We start from the raw sequence: 27,859 nt of genomic DNA, 5'->3' as shown, positions 1-27,859 counted from the left end.
TGTGTGCATTCCAGAACCCTGTGGGTCTCTCCAACAAACTTTCCTGTGAGGCTTGGAGGTTCTCCTGCTGCCTCACCCCCCACAGGTTTTTATAGCTAGAGGTTTCCAGGCTTTATTTCCCTGTGTTGGAATTCTTGGCTGCATGGTGTGTCTCACTCCCCATTTGTTCCTCCCAGTTTATCCACATGCACATATGAGACTCCCTGCCACCACCTTGCCACCTCCTCTCTGCCCGGCTGCCTGTCTCTGCCTCTCTTACCAGTCTGGATGAATGTTTCTTCTTTATCTCCCTGGTTATTGGACTTCCATTCAGTTCAATTTTCTGGCAGTACTGGTTTTTGTTTTTTTTGTTCTTATTAATTTGTTGTTGTTTTCTTTTGGTATGCAAGTAGGTAAAGTGTATCTACCTACACCTCTAACTTGGCTGCTGATTTCTTCAATACTGTTTTCTTTTCTGTAGCTTACTTTGTTGTAAGAATATAATACAACTTGCAAAATATGTTATCAACTGTTTTTGTTATTAGTAAGGCTTCATTAACCTACATTAACAGTAGGCTATTAGTAAAGTTTTGGGGGCTGATTCCCCAAACCCCCTATTTTTAAGGGTCACCTGTATTTCTTGGAGTCAGGAAGCTTCTGACCCTCCAAATACTGGAAAATGAGGAATAAGAGCAGAGAGTTCTCATTTTTGAACAATTAAATCTTACTTGAATTTTTTATTTCCTTGAGATCAGTACATACTTAACCTTGTCTCCTACAGAATTCAAAATGTGAGTGCAAAGTAAGAACTTCATCCTCAAAGATTCACGTGCTTTGATCCTCAATGAAATACTCACTATTATTGATGCATATTACACTGCTATAACGAAGAGACCCATCATTCAGTAAACTCAATAAGAGAAAAGTGTTTTCTCTTGCATGCAATAATCCAGAGGGGAGCAGTTTAGGGCTAATGGGGAGGCTTTTTCATCCTCAACAGTTCCCTTCCATCTCTGGGCCAAGCTCTTTCTTTATTTGTTGCCATTTACAGACGAGGAAAGGGAGGGAGGAAGAAAACCTGAGGGCAGTACCTGGGAATTGACACATCCTCACCTCTAGTAGTCTCTTATTGGTGGAACTTATGCAGAAGACCACACCTTGGTGCCAGGGAGCCTGCACAATGTTGTCTCTAGCTGAGTGCAATTTCCCCAAAAAGCTTGAGGAAGGGGATTTCCTAAAGCTAATTGGAAAAAATAAAGAGAGTGGATTTTAGAGGACAATGGGAAGTTTCTAGCATTCACTAAACCCTACTTGGGCAGGAAAATGAGGTCACTATGTGAGCAAGAGTTAATTAATATACAAATGTCTGAAACATTTGAATGGTCAAGATTTTCTCTTCTGAAGTTTAAAATACTTTAGAAATATTTAAATTACAGGAAATAGTAATTTAAAAGTAAATTTAATACCATGCAGCTTTTTGAGGAACGTTCAGAAGTCTGTTTGGCATATGCTTCTCTGACCCTTGAATAAAACTTGATCACCATCTGCAGTTTTTAGTAGGTTTTGTGGATTCAAGAACATTAATTTAAAACCAGAAATTTCATCAAAGTGTTTATTTTTTCTATATGTAAAGCTGATCCCTTTAGAATCCCTATTTCATTTATTACAAGAAGCCTATTTCCATGTTTAAAACTAAAGTACATGGGGAATTAAATAGAATTTGAGTAGATTTTTGCTGCTTATGAAATCATAATCATTAGAGTTGTTACATACACATTATTTCTTATTTGCTTCCTAGTAAATGCATGCACACACTGCTCAAAAACAAGGCAAAAAAACTTAAACTCCATTAATCATCTCTTTGCCTTTGTGTATAAGAGTATGTGTCTCAAGAAAGTTTCTTGTAAACCCACAAGGAAACTTCGGGTTGGGGCACTGATGTTCCCAAATCAAGATGTTAGTCATGCAGTGGTTTTCCAATGGGATTTCATCTCTGTTTGCCATAACAGTTTTGGGAACTGCAATCCAATCAACCCCAGTCATATCTAGCATTTATAAAAGCTGTCTTTCTGGGAAAGCTGAGGTAAGACCCACAGAATTTTCCTGTAACTTCAAGGGCATGTACTGCCTTTGCCCACCCATGGGTTATTGACTGTAATGTGCTCAACTCAGGGGTGACCTGGGACAAAATGTAGGGTAGTTTGCAAGAGGGGAGTAACCAGTGAGTGGTGTCATCAAAGGTGGTCTATCTTCATGCTAGAAGTACTTCAGGATGGAAGGAAAGACATTCTGGATTGACATTTTTAAAGAAACAGAGAAGAGAAAGGCCATGCCAGAAAGAGGAGCATCTAATTATATGTCTTGGGGTCTTGGGCTCAGATTTCAGAAGTGGACAAAACTGAGGGTCTTGGGTTGCAGAGGGGGTGGTGAAACACAGACTGGACACTGCACTGGGAGTAGCTCATTCTAAGAGAAGTATAGCTCGTGGAGTTGGAAAGAAGGGTGCCCAAGGCAGTGTTTCCCATATCTGCTGATCCTAATCACCTGGAGTCCTTGTATAAATGAAATAAATAAGTAAACAAACAAACAAACAAACAAGGCACTCCCATATCTGTCACAAATACTCTGATTTGGTAGTTCAGGGCTAGGCTCTGCCATTTTGGAAATTCTCTCCCAGTAGGGCTGGTCTGTGTTACAGGAGGGCTTCGTAGAACGCCCGCACTGAGAAGGTGTGTAAGCATCCTGACGAGAGGTGAGAGCCGCTGGGGGACAGGGAAACCACTAGTGAATGAAGTGACTGTGTTTCAGAAGTAGGATCAAGCCCGTGCGGTGTAAAAAGACGGGTGTGAGACACGGCAGAGAGCAGTCTGTATCTGAGATGAGCAGACGGTTCAGGGTCTGGAAGAGTTTCACTCCCACATAGTCTCCTCATCGCTAGGGTGCTACCCTGGTCCTCAGTCTTTGTCCTTCAAGACAACAGGTGGAGGGGCTGATGGCAGGTGTAGGAGTCGTAGCAGTGGCAGCAACAGTAGTAAAAATAATGATGTTGTCATTATTATTTTTGTTTAGACTGTAAGGCTCATATTCATCAGAAAGTTTGGTGAGCTCTGAATCTCTCCTCCCCAGTGCTTCTCATCTGACCTGCCCTTCCACGACAGGGATGACCCCGTCATGCCCGAAACCCTAAACCGGAAGCCAGAAGACAGTGTTACACGCTCACTCACTAACTCTTCATCCCAGCCCCATCCTGTGAATTCTACCTTCTCACAAAAACCTTTAACCCCTTCTCTCTATTCTGTGTTACAACTGCTGTCTCCTTAATGTAGATGTCACCATCATTTCCTGCCTGGGTCAGTGCAGTGACCCAGAGGGTTTCACTGCACATGAAACACTGTCCATGGTTTCACAGCCTCTAGTTCACTTCTAAAATGCAAATCTGAACATGTTTCCTTTGTTGCTTATAAATTTTTTTTGGTGAACCCTGGAGTCATCAGGCTAAGGTCTGAGCTGCTGAACATGGACCACAAAGTCCTGTGTGTTCCATGTTCCAGCCCGAGTCTCCAGACTCACTGCCTGTGCCCCCTCTCATCACTTTCCTCTGCTTGTGCTCAGTGGCCGCACCAGCGTGAAGGGCTGGCCCCTCCTGAACATGGCTGTGCCAGCCCCCTCTGCTTCCCTGCTGTGATCCTGGAAACACAGCATCCTGAGTACCTCACAGGACTCCTGGCCCCTGGCAGCCATCACTAGACTCTATGTAACAGAATGAAAGAGTGAATGCATTATGTGTCTTTGTATGTGGTCCTTTTTATGCCATTCCAGGTCATTCTTTATCATTAGTTTTCTAATTGTCTTTAAAAATTCAGTTCAGGCATTCCTTCCATATCTGGAAGGAAGCCCATGCTGATGCCTGGCTGCCCACCTTTAATTAGGAACCCCCCCTCCCCGTGCATGCCAGGGCTTCTTGTTTTCACCCCTTCGGTGAATTAGTTGTATGAGTCTGACATTGCTGGGGCTCACTCAGATGTGAGCTTTGCAAGAACATGAACTGTGTGATACGTAGTTTCTGTCCCCAGTGGCAGGCATACAATAAGTGCTCAAGAAAAGTTTAAGAACAAGTTTAGTGAATAAGTGAGTGATCTCTGCCCATCCCTGCTTTTGTTGTCATGAACCAGGTGGCTGGTTGTTTATATTGCTGGAAGCTAGCCGAGAAAGATTTGCAAAGGGCTAGAGGTTATTCCCAAACATGCTGTTTTTCCTGCTCCTTCGAGAGGGATGCTTCTTGCCTCTTTGGAGAATCCATACATTAGGAACCTTGAAGCGGGAGGCCCCTCACTGACCACTCTGCCCCTTTCCTTCTGGGCCTCATTTGTCCGCAGTGGCTGGCCTGATACCTCTGTTTCTCTTTGAGTCTCATCCTAGTACTGGAAACACTTCTGGGAGGATGTGTGAGAATGAGCCTTCTTCAGAGGAGATGATGCTTTGTGAGTGTCCACAGCTGCCCTGGTGTCAGGGGCCATGGCTATGTTTCAAGTGGTAGAAGAAGGCAAAGACACAGCACACAGCAGGCCCACTGGACGCCACACTGCAACCACTCTGCCAAGCCCTGACACCACACTTTTTAGACAAGTACCATAGCATAAGACATTTTAAAATTGGGCTGTTTATGGACACCAGTAGTGCTGTCTTAGGCTGCTTTATGAAAATCCAAGGGACCTTTAACTGTAGAAGAAGCTTCGTCATTTAAACCGTGAAGGTCAAGCAATAAAAACTAATGTTCTCTTCCCAGCAAAGCCACCACACCGCCAGGAAAGCATCCTTCTGATTTAGGGAACAAAAGCACTCTCTCTTTCAGCCCCTCAGTGGGGAGAGCACGTTATCTGCTTGCAAAGATGCATCTTTTCCAATCAGCCAGCTTCTTCTGAGAGAAATGAGCCCCTGGGGACTGAGCTTAAGGTGGTAGGAGGAGGCCAGTCCACACTGACTTCACTGTGGTGAAGTTCTTCCCTGAGAATTTCAGGGCTGCCGAGGGATGGTGCCAAGTGATTCAGGCAGGAAGCAAGGAGCTTAGGAGGCTAAGAGGGGGTACTCAGATGTGAGGGAGATAAGTATGCTGATTAAGAAGGCTTTATCTTCAGGAGAATTTTTCAGATGAGTAATTTATATTAAGAAATAAATTATTTAGGGATCAAAATGTAAGTTACCAATTTAAGTTCTAGATGGCCCTTACCTTCAGGATTTGCGGAGCCTGTGCTCTGTCTACCCTCTCCCTTCCGGCTTCCTGCTGGCATACTCTCCACCTGCCAATGCCCCTCTCCCTGCAGTGGGGATGGTGAGGACCCTGCCCTGGACCCCAGTGCTCCTGTCCTCTCTCGTCCTGGAAACCCATAGGGCTCTGCTCCTGGGGGCCTGGGCTGAGACACAGGCTTCACTACACCGCTCATAATATATACATAAGTGACAGATCACATTCTGATCTGTGTTTGCTTTGAGGTAGTTTTGAACAGTCACCATTGACTCTTCATATGGAACTGGGGGGTCTCCAGCTTCATCCAGGCGCATATGAAAAGTCTCTCCATGGTCTGTGCATTTGAAGGTCAGTGTGAGCTTTAGAAGAGGAGGCAGACAAGAGGCTAAGACATTGATTCTAATCCTGTCTCTGCACAACACCTGGTGGGTATTCTTTCTGTGCCCTGTAAACAAGACTAGCATGGGAGTGAAATCTTTATCGCAAACATGAACCATCTGAGGGAGCAGCTGTACACAAGTCTCTGCGAACCAGAGGGCAGGATGCTTTGGGGGAAACTGTCTGTGAGTAGTTCCACAAGGCTGGCACCTCTGGCACATGGGGGCATGCCTAGGGGGTGGGGTTTGGGGGCCCAGGGCAGGGGTAACAGGAAAATCTGGAAAAGTAACCAGCCTAGTTGTGCAAGGCCTGTTAAACAAAACAAAACAAAGTCAACTTTCTTCTTAAAAGAAGGTAGCCATTGCTAGCAAAAAAAGGTGGGGGGAGGGGGAGGTTGGTACATAGAGTCTAAACCACTAGCAGTGTGACTAGGTAGGAAAGACAACATGTCGGACTTCCGGCCAAGATAAAGGCACAGGTAGACACACTGCGCCTCCTCGCACAACCAAAATAAGGACAACACAAATTTAGAAACAAAATAACAACCAGAACTGACAGAAAATTGAACTGTATGGAAGTCATACAGCCAAGGACCTGAAACAGACACATTCATCTAGACCGGTAGGAGAGGCGGAGTCAGGCAACAGAGCAGAGAGGGGTCAGGGCACAAGAAGCAGTGACATCGGGCCTGCAAGGCACCCTGGGTGCACAGGAAGGCAGCAGTTGGAAGACCCAGGGCACGAGGTGGCAACTGGCAGACCCAGCGAGGGGGTGAGTGTGACTCGAGGCACTGCACGCACGGTGGCTGGCTGACCGGTTGGTCCCACATTTGCTCGCAGATAACTGGGGAGCGAGACAGACTGGGCAACCCAGAGGCCCAGCACAGGAAAATAAGGCCTCAAAACACCAATTGAAAACACCTGTGGGGGTTGAGGCACAGAGAAAGACTCCCAGCCTCACAGGAGAGTTTGTTGGAGAGACCCACAGGGTCCTAGAATGCACACAAGCCCACCCACACAAGAATCAGCACCAGAAGGGCCCAGTGTGCTTGGGGAAAGTGGTGGAAGGGACTGAGGTTCAACAGAGAGTGGAACAAGTGCCATTGTTCCCTCTCAGACCCTGCCCCGACATACAGCGTCACAACCCACAGACTGGGTTGCCCCATCCTGGTGAACACCTAAGGCTCCCCACTTCAGTACAAACAGGTGTGACAAGACAAAAAAAGGGGTGAAACAGAAGAACAGATCAAAGCTCCAGAAATAATACAACTAAGCAACCAAGAGGTAGCCAACCTATTAGATGCATAGTTCAAAGCACTGGTGATCAGGATGCTCACAGAATTGGTTGAAATTGGTTGCAAATTAGATGAAAAAATGAAGGCTATACTAAGTGAAATGAAGGAAAATGCACAGGGAACTAATAGTGATGGGAAGAAAACTGAGACTCATATCAATGGAGTGAACCACAAAGAAGAAAGAAACAACCAAACAAAACAATGAAGAAACAAGAATTCAACAAAATGAGGAGAGGCTTAGGAATGTCCAGGACATCTTTAAATGTTCCAACATCCGAATCATAGGGGTACCAAAAGGGGAAGAGGAAGAGCAACAAGTGGAAAAGTTATTTGAACAAATAATAAAGGAAAACTTCCCCATTCTGGCAAAGGAAATAGACTTCCAGGAAGTCCAGGAAGCTCAGAGAGTTTCAAAGAAGTTGGACCCAAGGAAGCACACACCAAGGCCCATCATAATTACATTAGCCAAGATTAAAATGAAGGAGAGGATCCTAGAAGCAGTAAGAGATAAGGAGACAGTTACCTACAAAGGACTTCCCATCAGACTGTCAGCTGATTTCTCAAAAGAGACCTTACAGGCAAGAAGGGGCCTGAAAGGAGTATTCCAAGTCATGAAATCCAAAGACCTACATCCAAGATTGCTCTATCCAGCAAAGCTTTCATTTAGAATGGAAGGGCAGATAAAGTGCTTATCAGATAAGGTCAAGTTAAACCAGTTCATCATCACCAAGCCCTTACTATATGAAATGTTAAAGGGACTTATCTAAGAAAAAGAAGATAAAATACACGCATAGTAAAAATAATAGCAAACTCACAATTATTAACAACCACACCTAAAACAAAAACAAACTAAGCACACAACTAGAACAGGAACAGAACCACAGAAATGGAGATCACATGGAGGGTTAGAAACAGGGGAGTGGGAGGAGGAGAGAGGAGGAAAAGGTACAGGAGAAAAGGGGGGAAAAGAATAAATAGCATAGATGGTAGGTAGAAAATGGGGGGGCAAGAATAGTATGGGAAATGTAGAAGCTAAAGAACTTATGACACATGGACATGAACTAAAGGGAGGGAATGTGGGTGGGAGAGGGTGTGCAGAGTGGAGGGGAATGAAGGGGGAAATGGGACAATTGTAATAGCACAATCAATCAAATATATTTAGAAAAAGACAACATGTCCATCCTCTCAGAGTTTGCAAAGATTTCTATACATCAAGTAGCGGGAGAGGGGAGACCAACGTGAGTCCTCTGGAAGAATTTACATTAGCTACAAGCAAAGCAGGGAGAAAGTGAAAGGGGTCAGCTCTGGGATACGTAGAGTCTACAACAAGAAGTGTCTACTCCGGTGTACCGGTTGTGGGCTGCACCTGCGAAGTCCACAGGAAACAAGAAGTGGAGCCTCCTGGAGTTGGACAGTGCCCAGCTCAGAAATCCGTGGAAATAGCCACCTGGAAATTAATCCTAAATTCCGACAGACTGGAATGTAAGCAGTCTTTTGTCTAAGCTGGTCCACAGTTATTAACATGGGTAACTGTTTGGTCTCTTTTACTCTCTGGCCACTGCAATTTTAATTTAGAACACCTCAGAATTGTCTCCTTGTTGGGCCTTACAAACCCTGTCAGGAATGTAAACTTGTTCCTGAAGTGTGTAGGCAGCCCCTGCAGGATTTTCAGAAGAGAAGGGACTTGCTCCCATGTGTACTCTTGGTCTGAAGAGAGAAGGAGACTGGGAAAGGAGGTAGAAGGCTGTTACTTTAATCCTAATGAGATATGTGAAGCTTGAAGGAAAAAAGTGGTCCTCTGGCTGGAGAAGAGGGAATGGATTTCTCAGCTATATACCAGGTGGAAGTCTGCAGGACTTCTCTGCAGGAATAGAAAACTGACTATTCATTTTCAGAAACAACTCGTGTGTGTGTGTGGCATTCATGTGCTAACGCAGCTGATGAATGCAATGTTCTTGTAACTGGGTTGGAGAAGAATTAGTTGAAGGGTATCATTAAGATGTTAAAATAAATGCATTACATATGTTAACAAGTGTATGACCCTGTATTATATCTGGCAAACGGGGTGTTAAATCCTTGTTCAACCAGCCAGATGTCCCTGCAGCTGCTGCTGGAATTATGGAGGGAGGCAGCCACCTGAGACCCTGGCTAGGAGCTGGTGCCAATGGTTTTCAAAGCATCTGGCTGTACAAATTGCTTCTTCTATGCTCAGATTGATGGGTACCACACAGATCACACAGTTCACATCACAATGCACAGGTGGGATTTTTGGTCTGATAAATCCAGGCTGCATCAATTTGACCTTTTCATGGAATCTTTATGACTGGGGATGCCATCAGTGAGAGCTTAAATCTGTTTATTTTTTTAAGACAAAGAAGGAAAAAAACCCACTGCAGTCAAACAAACTTAAGACCCACTTAATAACATCACTCTTGAATTGAAATGTTATCAAAATCTTTTTTGGGGCAGTTATCCAGCTGAGTCTGCAGAGGCAGGCTTGGTTGCTACTTGCTGTAAATGTTGGAATTACCCAGAGTAAAATTCCCATAACTGCTCAAAGGATTTAAAAGTACTCATAGTCGCCCTGGCTGGTGTAGCTTGGTGGATTGAGCGCGGACCTTCGAACCAGAGGATCTCGGTTTGATTCCCAGTCAGGGCACATGCCTGGGTTGCAGGCCGGATCCTTGCAGGCCAACTACCAGCAGGGGACGCATGAAAGGCAGCCATACATTGATGTTTCTCTCCCTCTCTCCTTACCCTCTAAAGATAAATAAATAAATAAAATCTTAAAAAAAATAAAAGTACTCATAGGTATTTTTATTCTTATATATAATAACCTCTCCTAAGTGGCCCAGACTTATCAAGACTGAGCAAATTCTGGGGTCTCTCCACTTTTTATGTTTGGCCAAAGATCCTAAAACATGTAGAAAAATGAGCATCAGCCTGGAGGGTCCCAACAGACTGAAGACATGGTCTGTTCTCTTTATGTTTTCCCTATCACGCCACTGGGAATTATACCTCTGATGTTGAGTTCAGGAGAAGTTGAAGAAAAGCAATGTTAGGGACCACAGTTACACAATCACATTGGTCTTCTGTGTACTTTCTTTCCTAGAAGATAAATTGTGAAATTCCAACGTTTTTCGGAGTGAATTAAAAGAGATTTTAAAAAATCATTATCATTTGTTTTCTGTCTGTTCAAATGTACTATTGACAGCAAAGATGAAAAGTTAATGCAGTATAGATATAAAAATACCACAATGAGACAATTTTTTAAAAAAATGTTGTGAAATTTCCTCATCTCTATTGTTTTCAAGACTGGAGTGGGAGCAGAAGGCAGTTCCAAATCTATCTACAAAGCCTAGCTGTGGCACCTGAGGCTTCTCAATGTTGGACAGCGTCCACTAGGTGGCAGTATGTTAGAAGCTTTCTTTTACTATTGAATTGGAAGCGATTTGGCTGCCTGCCAGTGGTTCCGTTTTCCTTTTTGTCCCATTTTGAAGGGTGAAATGAAGCTATCCTAATTTAGGCGAAAATTATGTTTATCTAAAAATGCATAAATTGTCTGAAAAGCCTATTTGTTACAGTGTGACCATGAGTAAGTTCATTCATTCATGCGAATTTTCTTAGTAACTTATAGGTAATGATCTTAAGTTGTCCTGGGTAGTTGATAGAACCCAGAGGCAATTATTTCTGTCCCTTGCATGTGACAGATGCTAAAATGTTGTATTCTGAGAAGACAGATTTCTGCTCTTCCCGGGGAACAGGACGCTGGGTTCTTCTTAGTGGCTCTTAGCCAAGAGAAGATTGCAGGGAGGGCTTTCTGCCCCCCTTCCTCACCCTGGAGACTGTTTCTAGCTTCTGCTGGAAGCTGTTTGCTGGGAATCTGTGAAAGCTATCTACACTTCTGTGCAAAACTTTGGCATTCGGTGGTGTAGATAACATATAATTGCATTGGATGTTTATCCAGAGAGTTATCTGATTAGTTTTTAAAAATTAATGTACAACTGGATTTAAAATAAAACACCTTTTAAAAAGATCTTTTCATCTGAATAATTTGTTCAAAGGAGAGGAATCCAGATATTCTCTATAGTATTTCCCCAAATTAGATAATCAGAATATTCTGAATTTAAAGTAACCAGAAACTATCTGAATGATATGATTGGGGAATAAAGAAGTCTGAACATTTTAAAACACTTAAATTAATGCAACAGAACTATAGAACTAATGTGGAAAAAATAAATGTTAATTCAAAGCTTAAAAAATAGGTGGAATTTTCAGTTGGAGTGAATTTTGATATTCCTCCAGAAGGGTTTCCTACAATCTTGAAAATGAAAATATTAATTAGGAGGGAATTCAAGAAAGATCTGTGCTTAGATGTACATAGCAAAGTGTCTGATTTTGAGAAGAATGACAAAACAGAGTGGCATTTCTCTGTGGAGTGAACTTGGAGATGTGATACCCCTTCCTCATGCTCAGGATCTGCACAGCTTGTTTTGGGGACTTCACCAGCCAAGCCCTGAGCATGGCTCAGCCAGGGCTGAGCTCATTGTTTTCAGGAGCCCCTGGAGGTCTGAGACCATGTTCCCTGATGTGGAGGCCCTTTTTTCATGGGATCCCCACTCAAACTGTGCCTCCTTTCTGAGCTATTACTTCGGGGAGGGAACCATGGTCTTCAAAGGGGTAGGGAAGGAAAAAAAAGATATTTTTCCCCTCTGCCTTCCTAGGTTCTCCTAGGTTCTTCCTAGGTGCTCCTAGGTTCTGGAGCCCTGCAAATTAGGCTGACAAAAGACAGATGAACAAGAGAAAAGCATGCAAATGTATGTTTTATGACATGGGAACTTTCCTAAAAAAATGAAGACCTGAAGAAACAGTTAACTTGAATGCTTCGACTAGGTTTGATGAGGAGCAGAAGGGTGTGGGCGATGGGACAGGACAGAGGGGCATGAGCTGAGGACAGGGAACCGGGCAAACTTGGCAAAGCCTGTTCATTCTGATTTGTCTTCTGAGCATCCTTTGGTCTTAGAGACAGGGCTGTTATGTTCCTCCAGGTTTGGAGAGCATGTCTCTTACATGAAGGTCTTATGACCTGCTTCAGGGGAGAAGGAGGCGGTCAGGTAGTCCTCTCTTCACCTGCTCTTTCTTAAATTTGTTCAGCTTTGAAGTATTTAATATGCCAATGTGCCATTTTGGGGAGTAGCATGTGCTGAACCATGTCACTGGCCGCTGACACTTTTCTCTCAGCTTCAGGGGTATATTTGATGACTGTGTCTTAAAAAGGGTTATGGGATTTTAGCTCTAGAAGAAGAGCCGAGTGGCACAGGGTCAGTTCCCAGCCGTATAAAGTGGTTCTTACTGCCTCCATTTCCCAGTCCGAAAAATCAGGGTATTAATATTACCTAGCCTCTGATACTAATAAATATAAAATATGACCATAGAAGAGAAAATCCTTTGTTGGCTATGAATGTAAGAGATTATTTAATTTTTAATATGTGGAATAGATACAAAATATGAGGGTACAATGCATTTATGGCTAAATAGAGATGTCACCAAACAACTGTCCATGGGAACACGCAGTAGTAATGATGTTTCTCAGTACCTGCTACATATTAGAATCACCTAAGAAAGCTTCTTTTAAAAACTACCAAGTCAACATCTAGTTGAGTTAGACTGGCTGGGTTTGGAGCCAGGGTGCCCCAAAATTATAGTCTTAGAAGAAAGTTGTTTGTGGTTATTACCTATGCAGATTAATGATATCAATCTTAGAGTGCAAAAAAATTTACGGGTGGGGTGGGAATACATGAACAGATATTGAGAATTGACTTTTTTGTAACCTAATCCCCCTTTTCTCATAGAAACTTCTCTGTATTGTTTCTGAGAGGAATTGCCATCCGTGGGTGCATAGCAACAGATGTGACATGAAGCAGCAGTACCTCATGAGTCTCTAGCTAGAGTTTTAACTCGTCCTTGGTTATGCCACAGGTCTTTTTTTTTTAAGCACACATTGAAAGTGCTTCTGAATGGTGCTGGTTATTGGATTTTCCTGTAACAGAAAGGTTCTGTGACAGTTCTGACCTAAGAACTGCTGATTTAGTGGGCAAGAGACTTCCACTTCTGGGAGGGAGGGGAAGAACTTTCCCTGCCCTCGCTCCATCAGTGACTTGAGCCTGTGCTTCATTGGCCTAGGTCTCATGTTTCAAGAAAGTCTCAGAGTTGCCCATCTCTGATGTCTTCTGGGGTGTGAGAGGGATTGCTGCTCTCACACCCCAGATTGGGGCCCCAGGTCTGCAGCACCAGCTCACCTATTAGAAATGCAAATTCTCAGGCTTCACCTCAGACCTACTGGATCAGAAACTGTTTCAACATGCCCTCTGAGAGACTGTGAAGAATGCTGAAATCTGAAAACCACTGAGCTAGCACAAAGCTTCTTTCTTTGTTTTTCTCAATAATAAGTATGTTTTTCTCAGTATCAAAGCATGAAGCAGGAATTTGTAGGCACACGCCATACTTGACTTTGCTCCCTTTTCCTCTCCTCCTTCCCTCTGATGATATGGCAGAGCCAAGCTGGAGGGAAAAGGAGCGGCTGGAAATCTCTGAATTACTCTCTCATGAATGTTCCTATTCCAACTTTTTAAGAGATAATAATCAGGTAAACATATATTGCACATATAAATACATAAAGATATATTATATTATAAATATATTAATAAATATACTATATATATCCCTTATAAATGTATGAGGAAATGTATGTGTGCATGTATATATATGTTTATATTTTACATAAATACATAAAATTTATAGAGCTACATTGAGCATATATAAAATCTCTGTTGTAAATGCAGGAGAGACCAAACCAGGAAATTCCAGAATTTGGATACCATTGGAAATCCAAAGTTTATGAGCGAGACTTAGGAGATAGGAGGTCAGCAGGAAAAGACAGAAAGATAGTGGGCTGGTGTGGGGAGAAGAACAATGCCTGGTAAGGGCCAGTGCCTTACACAACTCAAAGGGGGCGGCATTTGCCTAGACTTTCCTGTAAATGGTGCTCAAGAGTGGTGCAGTGCAGTGCCATGGGTCAAAGCAAGGGCAGGAGGTGGGCCTGGATGAGCCTGTAAGGTTTCTTGGTAAAAGTCAGTCAGATTGTCATTTCCTTAGGACTTGGAATAGGTAAATAAAGACAGCTGTGCTGTCTCCTCCAAGGGTCTTTACAAATGCCATAGATTCTCATTTATCGTGGGGCTCCTAGAGGTAGAGCAAAGAGTCAGTGCTGTCTCATTTCTAGAACCCTCCTAATTGTTAACATTTGGAGTTGCGTCATTGCATCTCTGTCTGACTGTCTGTGTCTATCTATCTACCATCTTCTTCAAAGCAATTACTTCCAGACACTCAAAGAACTTAAACTATAGGGTCTATTTTTTTAAAACATCATGGAGGAGGGATGGTTAGTTAGCATGTGCGGTCATCCCAATGATAGAACTTAAGAGTCTCTCCAGAGCAAATCTAATGTTTAGAAATATGAATTAACAGACACTGCTAAGTGCCTACATGAATCTTCTCCTTGAATCTTCATAATCACCATATGATAGAGTTGCCATTAACATCCTCAACATAAATAGATGGCTGAGCAGGGATTTGAACCAAGGTCAAAGCCCAAAGTTTTGTTCACTCCACCTATTTAATGGTAGCTAAGATCTTTTTTTTAAGAAGGCAAAATATCTTTATTTTTATGGTATCCTTCTCTGGATTCAGTGGTAGGAAAATACAAGTGATAAAAGCTTGCCATTACTTCCAATTTACTTTATTCCTCATAGCCAATAAAAAAGGTTTCTTTCTTCTTTATTTTGCTATTTTTTTAAAAATAATTTTTATTGTACTTTTTTCCATTACTATTTAGTCCCCTTATACTTCCCTTTCCCCTAACAATCACCACACTGTTGTCCATGTCCATGAGTCCTTTTTCCTCTCTTGCTCCATCCCTCCACCTTCTAACCATCCCCATCCCCACTACTAGCTGTCATCTGCTCTCCATCTATGGGTCTGTCTTGGTTTTGCTTGTTAGTTCAGTTTGTTCATTAGATTTCACATATGAGTGAAATCATATAGTATTTGTCTTTCTCTGATTGGCTTATTTCACTTAGTATATGTTCTCCAGGTCCACCCATACTGTTGCAAAGGGTAAAATTTTCTTTTTTTGTATGGCCAAGTAGAATTCCATCCTATAAATGTCCCATGGTTCTTTTATCCAGTCATCTACTGATGGACACTTGGGCTGTTTCCACATCTTGGATATTGTAAATAATGCTGCATGAACATAGGGTGCTTATGTTCTTCCAAATGAATGTTTCAGGTCCTTCAGATATATTCCCAGAAGTGAGATCACTGGGTCAAAAGGCAGATCTAGTTTTAATTTTTTGAGGTATCACCACACAGCTTTCCACAGTGGCTGTACCAGTCTGCATTCCCAGCAATGGTGCAAAAGGGTTCCCTTTAATCCATATCCTTACCAGCACATGTTATTTGTTGATTTATTGATGACAGCAGTTCTGACAGGTGTGAGATGGTATTTCATTGTGGTCTTAATTTGCATTCCTCCTATGATTAGTGACATTGAACATCTTTTAATATGTCTATTGGCCATCTGTGTGTCCTCTTTGGAGAAGTGTCTATTCAGATCCTTTTCCCATTTTTTAACTGGGTTGTTTGTATTTTTGGTGTTGAGTTTTGTAAGTACTTTCTAAGTTTTGGATGCTAACCCCTTATCAGATGTATCAGTGAATGTGTTCTCCCATTCTCTGGGTTTATTTTGTTGATGTTTTCCTTTGCCATGCAAGAACTTTTGGTTTGATGTAGTCTCATTTGTTTATCTTTTATTTTGTTTCCCTTGACTGGGGAGATATGTCCAATAAAAAATTGCTATGAGCAATGGTGAAGATTTTACTGCCTAGGTTTTCTTCTAAGATTTTTATGGTTTCAGGTCTAATACTTAAGTCTTTGATCCTTTTTGAATTTATTTTTGCATGTGGTGTAAGAATGTGGTCTAGTTTCATTTTTCTACATGTATCTGCTCAATTTTCCCAGCACCATTTACTGAATAAACTGTCTTTAGCCCATTGTATGTGCTTGCTTCCTCTGTTGAATATTAATTGGCTATACAGCTGTGGGTTTGTTTCTGGGCTCTCTATTCTGTTCCATTGATCTATGTGTCTGTTTTTGTGCCACTACCAGGCTGTTTTGATTACTATGGCCTTATAGTATAGTTTGATATTAGGTAGTGTGATTCCTCCAACTTTGTTCATCTTTCTCAGGATTGCTGTTGCTATGCAGGACCTTATGTGGTTCTATTTACACTTTGAAATATTTGTTCTAGTTATGTGAAGTATGTCACTGGAATCTTGACAAGAATTGTGCTGAATTTATAGGTTTCTTTGGGTAGTATTGGCATTTCAGTGGTATTGATTGTTCCTAGCCATGCACAAAGCATGTGCTTCCCTTTATTTATGTCTTCTTCAATTTTTTTCTTCAGTGTCTTATAATTTTCCATGTACAGATCTTTTATATCCTTGGTTAGGTTTATTGCTAAGTATTTTATTCTTTTGGAAGGAATTGTGAATGGATTTATTTCTTAATTTTCCTTTCTGTTAGTTTGTTACTGGCATATAAAGTGCAGCTGATTCTGGACATTAATTTTGTATCCTGCTGCTTTGCTGAACTCATATATCAGTTCTAGTAGTTTCTTCATGGAATTGTTGGGGTTCTGTATGTACAGTACCATGTCATCTGCAAATAAAGACAGTTTTATTTCTTCTTTCTAATTTTTGATGCCTTTTGTTTCTTCTTGTCTGATTACTGTGGCTAGGACTTCCAGTAGCATGTTGAGTAAGAGAGGTGAAAGTGGATGTCCCTGACTTGTTCCTGATCTTAAGGGGAACGCTTGTAGTTCTTGCTCATTGAGTATAATGTTGGCAGTGGGTCTGTCATATATGGCCTTTGCTATGGTTAGGTTTGTTCCCTCTTTTTCCACATTGCTGAGAGTTTTGATCAGAAGTGGGTGCTGGATATGATTCACGTGAGCATACACTCACATCTTGGATCCTCCATTTGCAGGGTTCAATTAAGATACGCAAATGCCTACTCTCTTTACGTGCCTGTGCTCTTTCTTTTTCTGACTCATGCTTCTATACCCCTGTTTGCAGCAATAATTTAAGTTAATTATTGGTACTCTAAAAGCTCTTTGACTTCCATGTAGTACTTTAAACAAAGTATGGCTTTTTAAAATAAAAGCTAACCACTGGGAGCTAGGCACCTCTCTCTTTCCTGTAGTGTTATAACACACATTTACTAATTAAATATACATAAAAAGAGCCTCTGTAAAGATATAAGAGTGTCCTGTGTTCTGTGGTAATTGTCATTTTCCTAAATAACTTTATCTCTGTTTGTGTACCTGCTACACATTTTTAATTATGTTCAATTATTCTATGTTTCATAATTTACCTTGTCTTTTTCCCCTCTTATTGTCTGAAGTACTTTGATAGTATTTTGTTAGACAGTCTACTTTTTAAGCACATCAACATAATTGTTTGAGGTGAACTTCCAGATACCAAATAGCTATCTGGAATATCAACGACTTTTACTCCCTATGATTATGCTTCCAGCACATTTTAAAGGAAAGAGGATTATTTATGGTATGTCCAACAGTCTATTTTGTGTAAATAGATTTTTTTCTTTTTATTTTAGGAATTACAGCATATTGTTAGATCTCAACACATCCGAGCAGAAAAATGTAAGTATGGCTCTGTATGAATATTTGAAATCTCATAAGATCACTACTCTTGGGGCTAACATGGTTTCTCTCATATCCAGCTACAGTGGAAGGTTCATGGTTAGATCTGGCCAGGAGGAGCAAGCCTGATACCCAACCTTATGCTCATCTTACTATTAATGCCACTGACATCCCATTAGGTAAGTTGCATTTGTCTCCAGCTTAAAAAATATTTCAAGAGTCATTTATCAACTCCACTTGATTACTCAGAGCTATTATTAGTCTGTTACCAAATTTTTAAGAACACTTAACTTCTAGATCGGAAAAAAAGGTCATTTAATCTTCAGTGGGTGATCCACATTGTGGAAACAGTGATTCTCAATCATGCCAGAATGGACACCACCACTGTATCATTTTCAGATCATCAGAGTGTGTTTGTTTTAAATGATTTCCAATTGAGATTGTGTAGCTGGGAAGAACAATCCCTTGTTACACTCATCTATATTTACCCAAGCTGAAGGTGACACATCCCCACTGATGACCGGGGATGTGCATGAAGTCATCCAAGTAGTCATCATATACTCAACCGTCTCCTGCAGAGTTCCAGGTATGGGCTCGACAGAGTGATATTTAAGGGGCAGTATTTCTCTAGAAAATGAAACATACTCCTCTTTTAGTGAACAGAGATCTGATGATGTTTTGGAAATGAGGAAGCCCAGAGCTCTGTGCCATCATGTACCTGAATGTCGCAGCCATTTCCTCATGTAATCCTCACTGCTTACTTTTGGGATATTGGGGCATCAAAAAGATTATAAAGAACATTATGATAGAGTAACAATTGAACATTATTGCTATTATTATTATTATTATGCCATTTATTCAACATACACTATGTGTATCAGGCATTTTATTCTGCATTTATTATCACTACTCCTTGCTACAACCCTGCAAGGTATTTGATTATCATTCAGATTTTGCAGACAGGGAAACAGGTCCACATAGTTTACCTGCTCAAGGTCACAGTGGTAGCAGGATTAGAAGTTAAATTCCACTCTAGTTGATTCCCAAGTTTATGCTTTTCATGTTATAGGTTATTGTCTAAGTACTTTGTGGCCAATTGGATTTGTCAGAGGGAAATCAATTTCAAGCTCTTATGTTCCTCTTTTTTCTGTGAAAAGTGGATTGATGTAGTTTCATTAGGCAGGGAGTCTAAGTCTGACTGCCTGGTTTGTGGCCCCACTGTGCTATTTACTGGCTATGTGCCTTTGTGCAAATTATTGGAATCATTTGTACCTCAGTTTCTTCACTGGGATAATGATAGCATCTACCTCATGGTAGCTAGGAAGATTTAATGAGGTAATGCAGTAACATTCCTATGTGGAAGCTGACATTTAGTAAGTGCCCAGGGAGCACAATTTGTTATTATTATTTGAGTTTAATTAAATAATTATACATATTCTGTTTTGTTCTAAAATTATTTAAGGCAGATATTTCTTGGAGTTAAAAATCTAGGTTTTAGTAAACAATTTTGAAACCACTATCTATAACACAAGCTATGATGTGATTTTTTCTGACTGCAGACATAGAAAGTGAGAAACCAACTCTTTAGTTTTCAGAAGATTTTCCTAAACTATTCACTCTTGTTTCAGATACTTGCTTCATAAACAAATTTCCTCTGTGTGTGCCTGTATGTGCCTTATGGTGGAGCTGCACTAATTTTCTGAGTGTAGAACTATTTTGCATGTTAGCAAAAGCAATCAAATTTATACAGATGTGTCAGCTGTGTGTGTGATGAATGTATTCTGCATCTATCTCCTTAGTTCATTTTAAAGGGCACTTGATAAATATTGCATTAAACTGTGTGCCAAAGACTGTTTGGCAATAACAAGCATGTTTTACTTTCATAGCTCTCTCTCCAGGCACCTAGTATCAAATCATTGCCAAAAAACAAGACAAAATTTCTGGTTATTTTCCAATGATTACTGAGTTTGAGACTGAGTGAAATATGGCAGTGTATCTTCTCTTTAAGAAAGTAGAATTTGCTCTGGCTGAAGCAACAGCCCCTTGGGTCCAATTTATCTTTATCTCCCAGTTTTGGCCGGTACTAGATATTTCAGAGGAAGATGGCTTTAATTTTGCATGTTCACTTTGGGCCTCTGCTTAATACTTAATTACACATAAGAAAAATCAGAATCTTTCTTCTATTGACTGTTAGCTTGTGCATTGGCAAAGTTTTTTAAATAAAATGCATTGAAAAGTGTTTTGTGAGGTCAGAATATGTGGCTTTCCTTGGGGGGGGGGATCCTCAGGCTAAAAATTTGTAGATGCCTCTTCTCCAACCTAACAGCCATGACCATAGGACTGGGGAACTGGGATGAGAGGTCATCAGCATGCCTCATTAATGATGGAAACCCAAATTTGCTGAGAGGCCCTTCAGCATGACTGCAGCATCATCTTCCAGTTTGTCTCCCACTGTTGTCTGTTCAGGAGTCATCGTTTCACCTCTGTGCACTGTGTGTATTCCATCCTTCACTAGAACAGTTTGCCTCACTGACAATACTGTCTCTTTTCTCAGCCCACCTAAGTTTGATCCAAGTCCTCCGTGTCCTCTGGTTCCTTTGTTTCTTCCCTGGGCTGACCTTTCCTGATTGCCATTAATTTCTGGAGCTTTCACTGAACTTGCTTCAACTGAACTTCACCATGGGCTATGTGACATGCAGAAACCAAAATGTTATATTTTTCATTGTATATGCCCAGTTTTAGTTTTCTCTGCTACTGGTGGTTAGTGCCTTGAGGGTATACTGCTTGATAGAATTCTCAATTATGGGCAAAGGGAATGCACATAGAAAGCACAACATTATTTATTAAATGGCTGATCAACTAAATTGATCAGTGAATGGATAAGTGAGTGGATAAAAACAGAGATGTGTTTCATAGGAAATGACACTCCTTCCACCTGACTTTAGCTAACAGTAGGGGTGGTGTGTAGTCAAGGGTCTCTTCTTCTTTCCTCTCCAGTTCATGTTCCTTTCTTCCTTTCCCAGGCCATATCTCTGAGCCCTTGGTTTAACATTAGGGGACTTATCCCACTGAGAGGGTAGACTTCACCTTTGCCATTATGCTGCTCTCTAACAGCTATCATAGGAGATAAACTATAAGGCAAATAATTGATTGTATAAGAATTAAATTCAGGAGAAGGGTGAGAAGGAAGGAAACATGATAATTTGAGGTGGAAAACATCTTTAATCTTGTTAGCTTTGCCAAGGGATTGTCTAGTTATTTATCAGTCTGGCAAAATTACTTTACTGGTATTTATGAGGATGTGATGAATAGTTTTGTAGTCTCACCTTGACTCACTTGGGACTATGGGATGGCATTTACATTTGGGATGTTTGAATCTGGGATGACCTGAGGTAGGACCTCCAGTAAAAAAGGACACATATTGTTGTGGTTCCTGGAGGCAGCAGAGCCTGTAAAGTCTTCTCAGGCTCATTCTGGCACCCTTCCATAAATGAGATGTGGATTTTAGTAAATCTATTGTCTTGCAGGCCTTCACTTCACAGGATTAAACATGGGTTGCCCCACTGTAGCTTGGCCTCTGTGCATTTTTTTTTCATTTACCCAACCACCTGGTTGGTTCTTGGAACAGCCTGGTTTTGAGGTCTCCAGACCATATTCCAGGCTGCCTAGTGGTCCTCCAGAAACAGTGGAGCATTCTCCTTTTTGTGGCTCTCTAGAGAAAGCTGCAGGTGTTCAAGGCTCTCCGGGATTTGGACTAGTCTGGGAAGATAGCCAGTATGGGTCATTGATTCTGCAAGGATCTCCCCAAATCCCACTGTAACCAGAGGGTTGCCAGCTCTGATGAATCTGTGGAATCTACTTTAAGCCCAAGACCCATCATGGGCTTATTTGTTTCTTTGTGGGTGGCAGGCAGCAATGAACTTCTCTTTAGCTGCCTTGGCTTGAGGGTCTATCCCAACCCCAGTCTTAGACTGCTCAGCTCTGTTTTGCCTTGTGAAATCTTAACAGATGCCAACCTTAGTTTAGCATATGTATTTATAAGATCTTTTGGAAGATAAATGTGTTTTTGGACTTTCCACAGCATAACAACTTTCACTCCACTAGTTGATACCTTGCTGAATAATATGTGTCCCCATAAACACAAATGATTGATTAATTGGGTATAGAGGTATTGACAGCTTTTTCAAAAATATATTTTATTGATTATGCCATTACACTTGTCCCATTCCCCCACTTCATTCCCCTTCACCCTTCACCCCACACACCTCCTTCCCCCACATTCCCCCTCCTTAGTTCATGTCCATGTGTCATAAGTTCTTTAGCTTCTACATTTCCCACACTACTCTTGCCCTCCCCCTATTTTTCTTCCAACCATCTATGCTACTTATTCTCTGTACCTTCTCCACCCTGCTCTTCCTCCCACTCTCCTGTTACTAGCCTTCCATGTGATCTTCATTTCTGTGGTTCTGTTCCTGTTCTAGTTGTTTCCTTAGTTTGTTTTTATTTTAGGTGTGGTTGTTAGTAATTGTGAGTTTGCTGTCCTTTTACTATTTATATTTTTTATCTTCTTTTTCTTAGATAAGTCCCTTTAACATTTCATATAATAAGGGCTTGGTGATGATGAACTCCTTTAACTTGACCTTATCTGTGAAACACTGTATCTGCTCTTCCATTCTAAATGAAAGCTTTGCTGGATAGAGCAATCTTGGATGTAGGTCCTTGTCTTTCATGACTTGGAATACTTCTTTCCAGCTCCTTCTTGCCTGTAGGTCTCTTTTGAGAAATCAGCTGACAGTCTGATGGGAACTCCTTTGTAGGTTACTATCTCTTTTTCTCTTGCTGCTTCTAGGACTCTCTCCTTCATTTTAATCTTGGCTAGTGTAATTATGATGTGCCTTGGTGAATTCCTCTTTGGGTCCACCTTCTTTGGGACTGTCTGAGCTTCCTGGACTTCCTGGAAGTCTATTTCCTTTGCCACATTGGGGAAGTTCTCCTTTATTATTTGTTCAAATAAGTTTTCCACTTGTTGCTCTTCCTCTTCCCCTTCTGGTACCCTATAATTCAGATGTTGGAACGTTTAAAGATGTCCTGGAGTTTCCTAAGCCTCTCCTCATTTTTTTTTTGAATTTTTGTTTTTTCATTCTTTTCTGTTTGGTTGTTTCTTTCTTCCTTCTGGTCTACTCCATTGATTTGAGACCCAGTTTCCTTTCCATCACTATTGGTTCCCTGTGCATTTTCCTTCATTTCACTTAGTTTAGCCTTCATTTGTTCTTCTGATTTTGTGACTAAAATCAACCATTTCTGTGAGCATCCTGATCACCAGTGTTTTGAACTGTGCATCTGCTGGGTTGGCTATCTCTTCGTTACTTAAAAGTATTGGCTCTGGGGCTTTGATTTGTTCTTCTGATTGAGCCATTTTTAGTCTGGTTGCACCTGTTACATAGGAGGGGTGGAGCCTTAGTTGTTCACCAGGGTGGGGCAACCCAGTCTGTGGGTTGTGATGCTGTATGTGGGGGTAGGGTCAGAGAGGGAGCAATGGCATTTGTTCCATGGTCTGTCAGATTTTGGTCCCCTCTGCCCCTTTCCCCAAGCAAATTGGGGACTTCTGTTGCTGGTTCCCTGGTGGGTAGGCTTGTGTATGTTCTAGGACCCTGTGAGTCTCTCCAGCAAACTCTCCTGTGAGGCTGGGAGTCTCTCCTGGCACCTCAGCCCCCACAAGTGTTTTCAATGGGTGCTTTTAGGCTTTATTTCGTGGTGTTGGGGACCTGGGTTGCACAGTTTGTCTCACTGCCTGTTTTTTGCCTTGTTTATCTGTGCACGAATATGTGTCCGTGGTCAGCCAACTGTCTTGCACACCTCACTGGGTTTGCTGGTTTCCTCCCTGCCCCCAGGGTGCCAACCCCTGCCTTTTCCTGTGGGGACCCCTTTCCACTGGCTGCGGACTCCACCCCTCTTACCAGTCTGGATGAATTGTTCGTTGCTGTTGGACTTCTGTACAGTTCAATTTTCTGTCTGTTCTGGTTGAGTTTTTGTTTCTAAATCTGTGTTTTCCTTAAAAGTGGTTGTGCGAGGATGTACAGTATTTCCACCTATGCCTTCATCTTGGCCAGAAGTCCGGTATTGACAACTTTTAAAAAAATTATTTATTTATTTATTTATTTATTTATTTATTTATTTATTTATCTTTAGAGGAGAAGGGAAGGAGAGAGGGAGAGAAATATCAATGCATGGTTGCCTCTAGTGTGTCCCCTGTAGGGAACTGGCCTACAGCCCAGGCATGTGCCCCGATTGGGAATTGAACCTCGATCCTTTGATTCGCAGGCCCGTGCTCAATCCACTGAGCTACACCAGCCAGGGTGGGTATTGACAACTTTTAACCTAACGCAATACACTAAAGACCTAAGTTGTTAAAAGCATTGGACACACTGCTGATTTAGAAGATTCTTTAGAAGAAACTTTCAGTGCTCCAGAACTGCAGCATGAGGATGGTTGTCTCCACACTTTAGGGTAGGAAGGGGCTAAAAAGGAATTGTGGTCCATCAGCAGGGTTCTGTGACACTTTGGATCCTGTAAAGTTGTGAAGCTGGGGAGTGCAATGGCAGGAATGTTTTCTCTTGAACTTTCCTGGGAGCATCTTTTCAGTCGAGTGAGCCTGGGAGGCATTTGGATTGTTGGAGGAAGGGAAAATCAGCAATGAGAATAGAGTTTTAGGAATTTGACCTTTTTGACCAAAGTTACTGTGACCTAGATTTTCACCTCCTTCTACATACTGTTTCCATGAATTGAAAGAGAAGGTGGAGTCTGTGAAGTATGAAAGTTCTCTACCTTTCCTTATTTTCTGCATCCTCTCAGATGCCTTTGGCTCGTTTTCTTTCTTCAGTCTTGAATGACTTTCTGCTTCTGTTGGCTGCGTTCTATTTCTCCTCGAGTTCTCAGGCTCAGTAGCAACTCAACAAAGATTGCTCTAGGGGACCACCTCTCCTTCCTTCAAATTCCCATAGCAATTAGCTGCACCTTTTTTATCAGGGTTCATGACTGAGTTCCTACCTGAACACATACCATATTTATCTCTGGTGTACCCTGTAGGCTCCTTGAAGGCAGAAAAAATGAGCGCCTGCCAGAGAGCACAAAGTACATGTTAATGTATTTCTCCCCTTTTAGAAAATAAATTGTGAAAAGTTATTCTCCTGTTGGAACAATGACAGTTATACTATGTTTCTTTTCCAACCTCATAGGATTGTGAGGATGTCCTTTGTCATTGAAGAGATGCATTTTAAGTGATGTGTCTTTCCCCTCCTCAGGTTCCCACAAAGTAAGGTTGTCCTGGTACCATGATCGAGGTTGGGCCAAGATCTCCAACATGACTTTCAGCAATGGAAAACTAATAGTCAACCAAGATGGCTTTTATTATCTGTATGCCAACATTTGCTTTCGACATCATGAAACTTCAGGAGACCTTGATACGGAGTATCTTCAGCTGATGGTATATGTCACTAAAACCAGCACCAAAATCCCAAGTTCTCATACCCTGATGAAAGGAGGAAGCACCAAATACTGGTCAGGGAATTCTGAATTCCATTTTTACTCTATAAATGTTGGAGGGTTTTTTAAGTTGCGGTCTGGTGAGGAAGTAAGCGTTGAGGTATCTAACCCTTCACTACTGGATCCAGATCAAGATGCAACGTACTTTGGGGCTTTTAAAGTACGAGATTTAGATTGACCATGATATTGTGGAGCATTAGCATGTATTTTTTAGGATGTATGGAAACTATTCTTTTAAACAACCCAAGAAAGATGTACATAGGTGTGTAAAACTACTAAGAGGTATGGCCCAGATGGTATAAGAGGACTATGTCTAAGCTTTTGATGCTGTAGAGAACACGTGTATTTACAGCCAAAGGAAGATGTTGGACTTAAGGTGTGTTACAGTCTGAAGGGCTTTCTTACACAGTGGTTTTTTAATTTTCTAATGAATTCCTAGAATTCAACCAGATTGAAGCAATTGTGGAAAACTGCATTTAGGTCATGAGAGGGGTTAATTCTCTGGATCTAGCCCTTATTTATGGCTACTGTGCAGCTGAAGTAGAGAGCGTGTTTGTTACCTAATTGCAAATGGTTGCCCATCTGAAGGGTTACGTTCTTTTGAATTTCATGCTGGAACCTGCAAATAAATACTTTTTTTCTAGTGAGGAGAGAGAATATATGTATTTTTATATAATATCTAAAGTTATATTTCAGATGTAATGATTTCTGTGCAAAGTATTGTAAATTATATTTGTGCTATAGTATTTGATTCAAGATATTTAAAAATGCCTTACTGTTGACATATTTAATGTTTTAAATGTACAGACATATTTATCTGGTGCACTTTGTAAATCCCCTAGGGGAAACTTGCAGCTAAGGGAAATAATACTGTTTGTTAATATCAACTGTATTATATTTCTCCATTCTTTTTAACTTAATAGATTTTTCAGACTTGTCAAATCTGTGCAAAAAAATTAAAATGGGTGTCTTGAATAATAAACTGGATGTTAGCCACCAGGTGCCTTTCAAATTTAGAAGTTAATTGACTTTAGAAAGCGGTCATTGCCAAAAAAGATACATAATGGGCGACTGGAATCTGTCCACAGTATTTATATAATTATTGAACAGGTGGTTTTTCTACAAGTGCTGAAAATTATAAATTTTGTTTTTATTTTAAATGGAAAAGTTATCAGTGACTTATCAGCAAAAGAATCCCATTTTTTAAAATTTAGTGGAAGTTATTTTATACTGTACAATAAAAACATTGCCTTTGAATGTTAAAACATTTTTTGGTACAAAAATAAATTTATAAGAAAATCTGTCTTGTGATTTTGTGCTTCTCTGTAATATCTCTCTTGCTCTGTGATCTTCTCCTCTCCAGTATGGTAATGTGGCTTCTATCTTTCCAAAGTTAACAGAGAAATTCAGATTTAATTAAAATTAGGAACAGATTCAATTAAATTAATGAACCTTGGAATTTGAAAAATTCCTCACAAATCCCTTTGTGAGGGATTTGAATGCAATAATGTAGCCAGATAGAAAATAGAGGCTTCTTTTACTCAAAAAAGAAAATTTTATGTAATACTTATAAGGAAAAAATTGTGTTTTGCACAAGTTCATAATGCCTTGCAGAACAACGGTTTGGTCTGGAGGAATCCTGGAACATTTAGTACTTTACCAGAATGAAGAAGGATTAACAGTAGACTGGTTGATCATTCACATGAAAATTTACATGGGTGAGCTGTCCAACCCGAGCTAGTTATCCACGACAGAGAGAGAGAGAGAGAGAGGAAAACTGGCTACTCGGGGAGGCACAGGAAGTCATAATTTAAGGCACTTGGTTATTTGTGGATAAATGTTTCTTGAAGGCTGTACTGGATGGAAGGAGAAAACAAATAGCAGATGTTACAAAGAACTTATAAGAGCAGAGCTTAGATAGAGAGACTTAATCATTAGCCAATTTTTATATACCTATTGTTATAAAACTAGTAAATCTAAGGTAGATTGGTACAAAACATGATTTCAGTATTATATAACCCAAGGGCTGAGCCCTGGGTTAAGGAAAATTAATTTTGATAAGCAATTGGAGAGTCTCTTTGCTCTCCTCTGACATGGTCTTGGATCGAGAACCTTATTAGCTGCCTGTGCTCCTATAATGTAATTCTGTCATTTTCAAAGGTGAAAGGCATTCATTTGTTCATTCCATGCTATTTGTTGAACAACTATGTGTGGGCACTGTAGCAGGCACTGGGGATACTATAGCACTCTTTCTGCCCTAAAGTAGTTTCTGTTCTGGTGTGGTAAGTGATACAGGCATGTGGAGCATGCTGTGGGAGCCACGGAGATTAGGGCTGAAACCAACCTAAGGGATCACAGAAGGTCCAGAAATGAAACCCAGCTGGATAGGAGGTGGGCTGAAAGTCTCCAAAAGTGAATTTAAATATCTATTACTATTTTAACTTATTGAAACTAACTCCCTCGAAGATGAGCTAAAACTCTAAGTCTAGGAATGGAAAGAACCTGGGATCTACTAAGACAATACATGGCGACGGCAGCCAGACTTGGGTACTGACATGGCAGGTGGTCTGCCACGCTAGGGGAAATCCTCTATAGAGCACCCTGACTGTCATGTGGACTTTTGTGTACACTAAAGGGATTT

General features: G+C 41.1%; 1 protein-coding gene across 1 annotated transcript in view; it reads left to right on the top strand.

The window, feature by feature from the left end:
• The window catches only part of TNFSF11 (TNF superfamily member 11), a 40,179-nt gene extending 13,837 nt beyond the window's left edge, over positions 1–26,342 (top strand). Inside the window, exons 3-5 of the mRNA XM_037060680.1 lie at positions 17,631–17,676; positions 17,757–17,855; positions 24,978–26,342. Coding sequence (XP_036916575.1) covers positions 17,631–17,676; positions 17,757–17,855; positions 24,978–25,396 — 564 coding nt within the window. The 3' untranslated portion in view covers positions 25,397–26,342. The remainder of the gene's footprint in view (positions 1–17,630; positions 17,677–17,756; positions 17,856–24,977) is intronic.
• The last annotated feature ends 1,517 nt before the right edge of the window (positions 26,343–27,859 follow it).

Source organism: Sturnira hondurensis, unplaced genomic scaffold (assembly GCF_014824575.4).
Source record: "Sturnira hondurensis isolate 20B ecotype Veracruz unplaced genomic scaffold, ASM1482457v3 Scaffold0001074, whole genome shotgun sequence".
In the NCBI taxonomy this organism is placed as follows: Eukaryota; Metazoa; Chordata; class Mammalia; order Chiroptera; family Phyllostomidae; genus Sturnira; species Sturnira hondurensis.
Note: the sequence above shows the minus strand (reverse complement) of the source record. Positions and strands in the feature narration are given on the sequence as shown.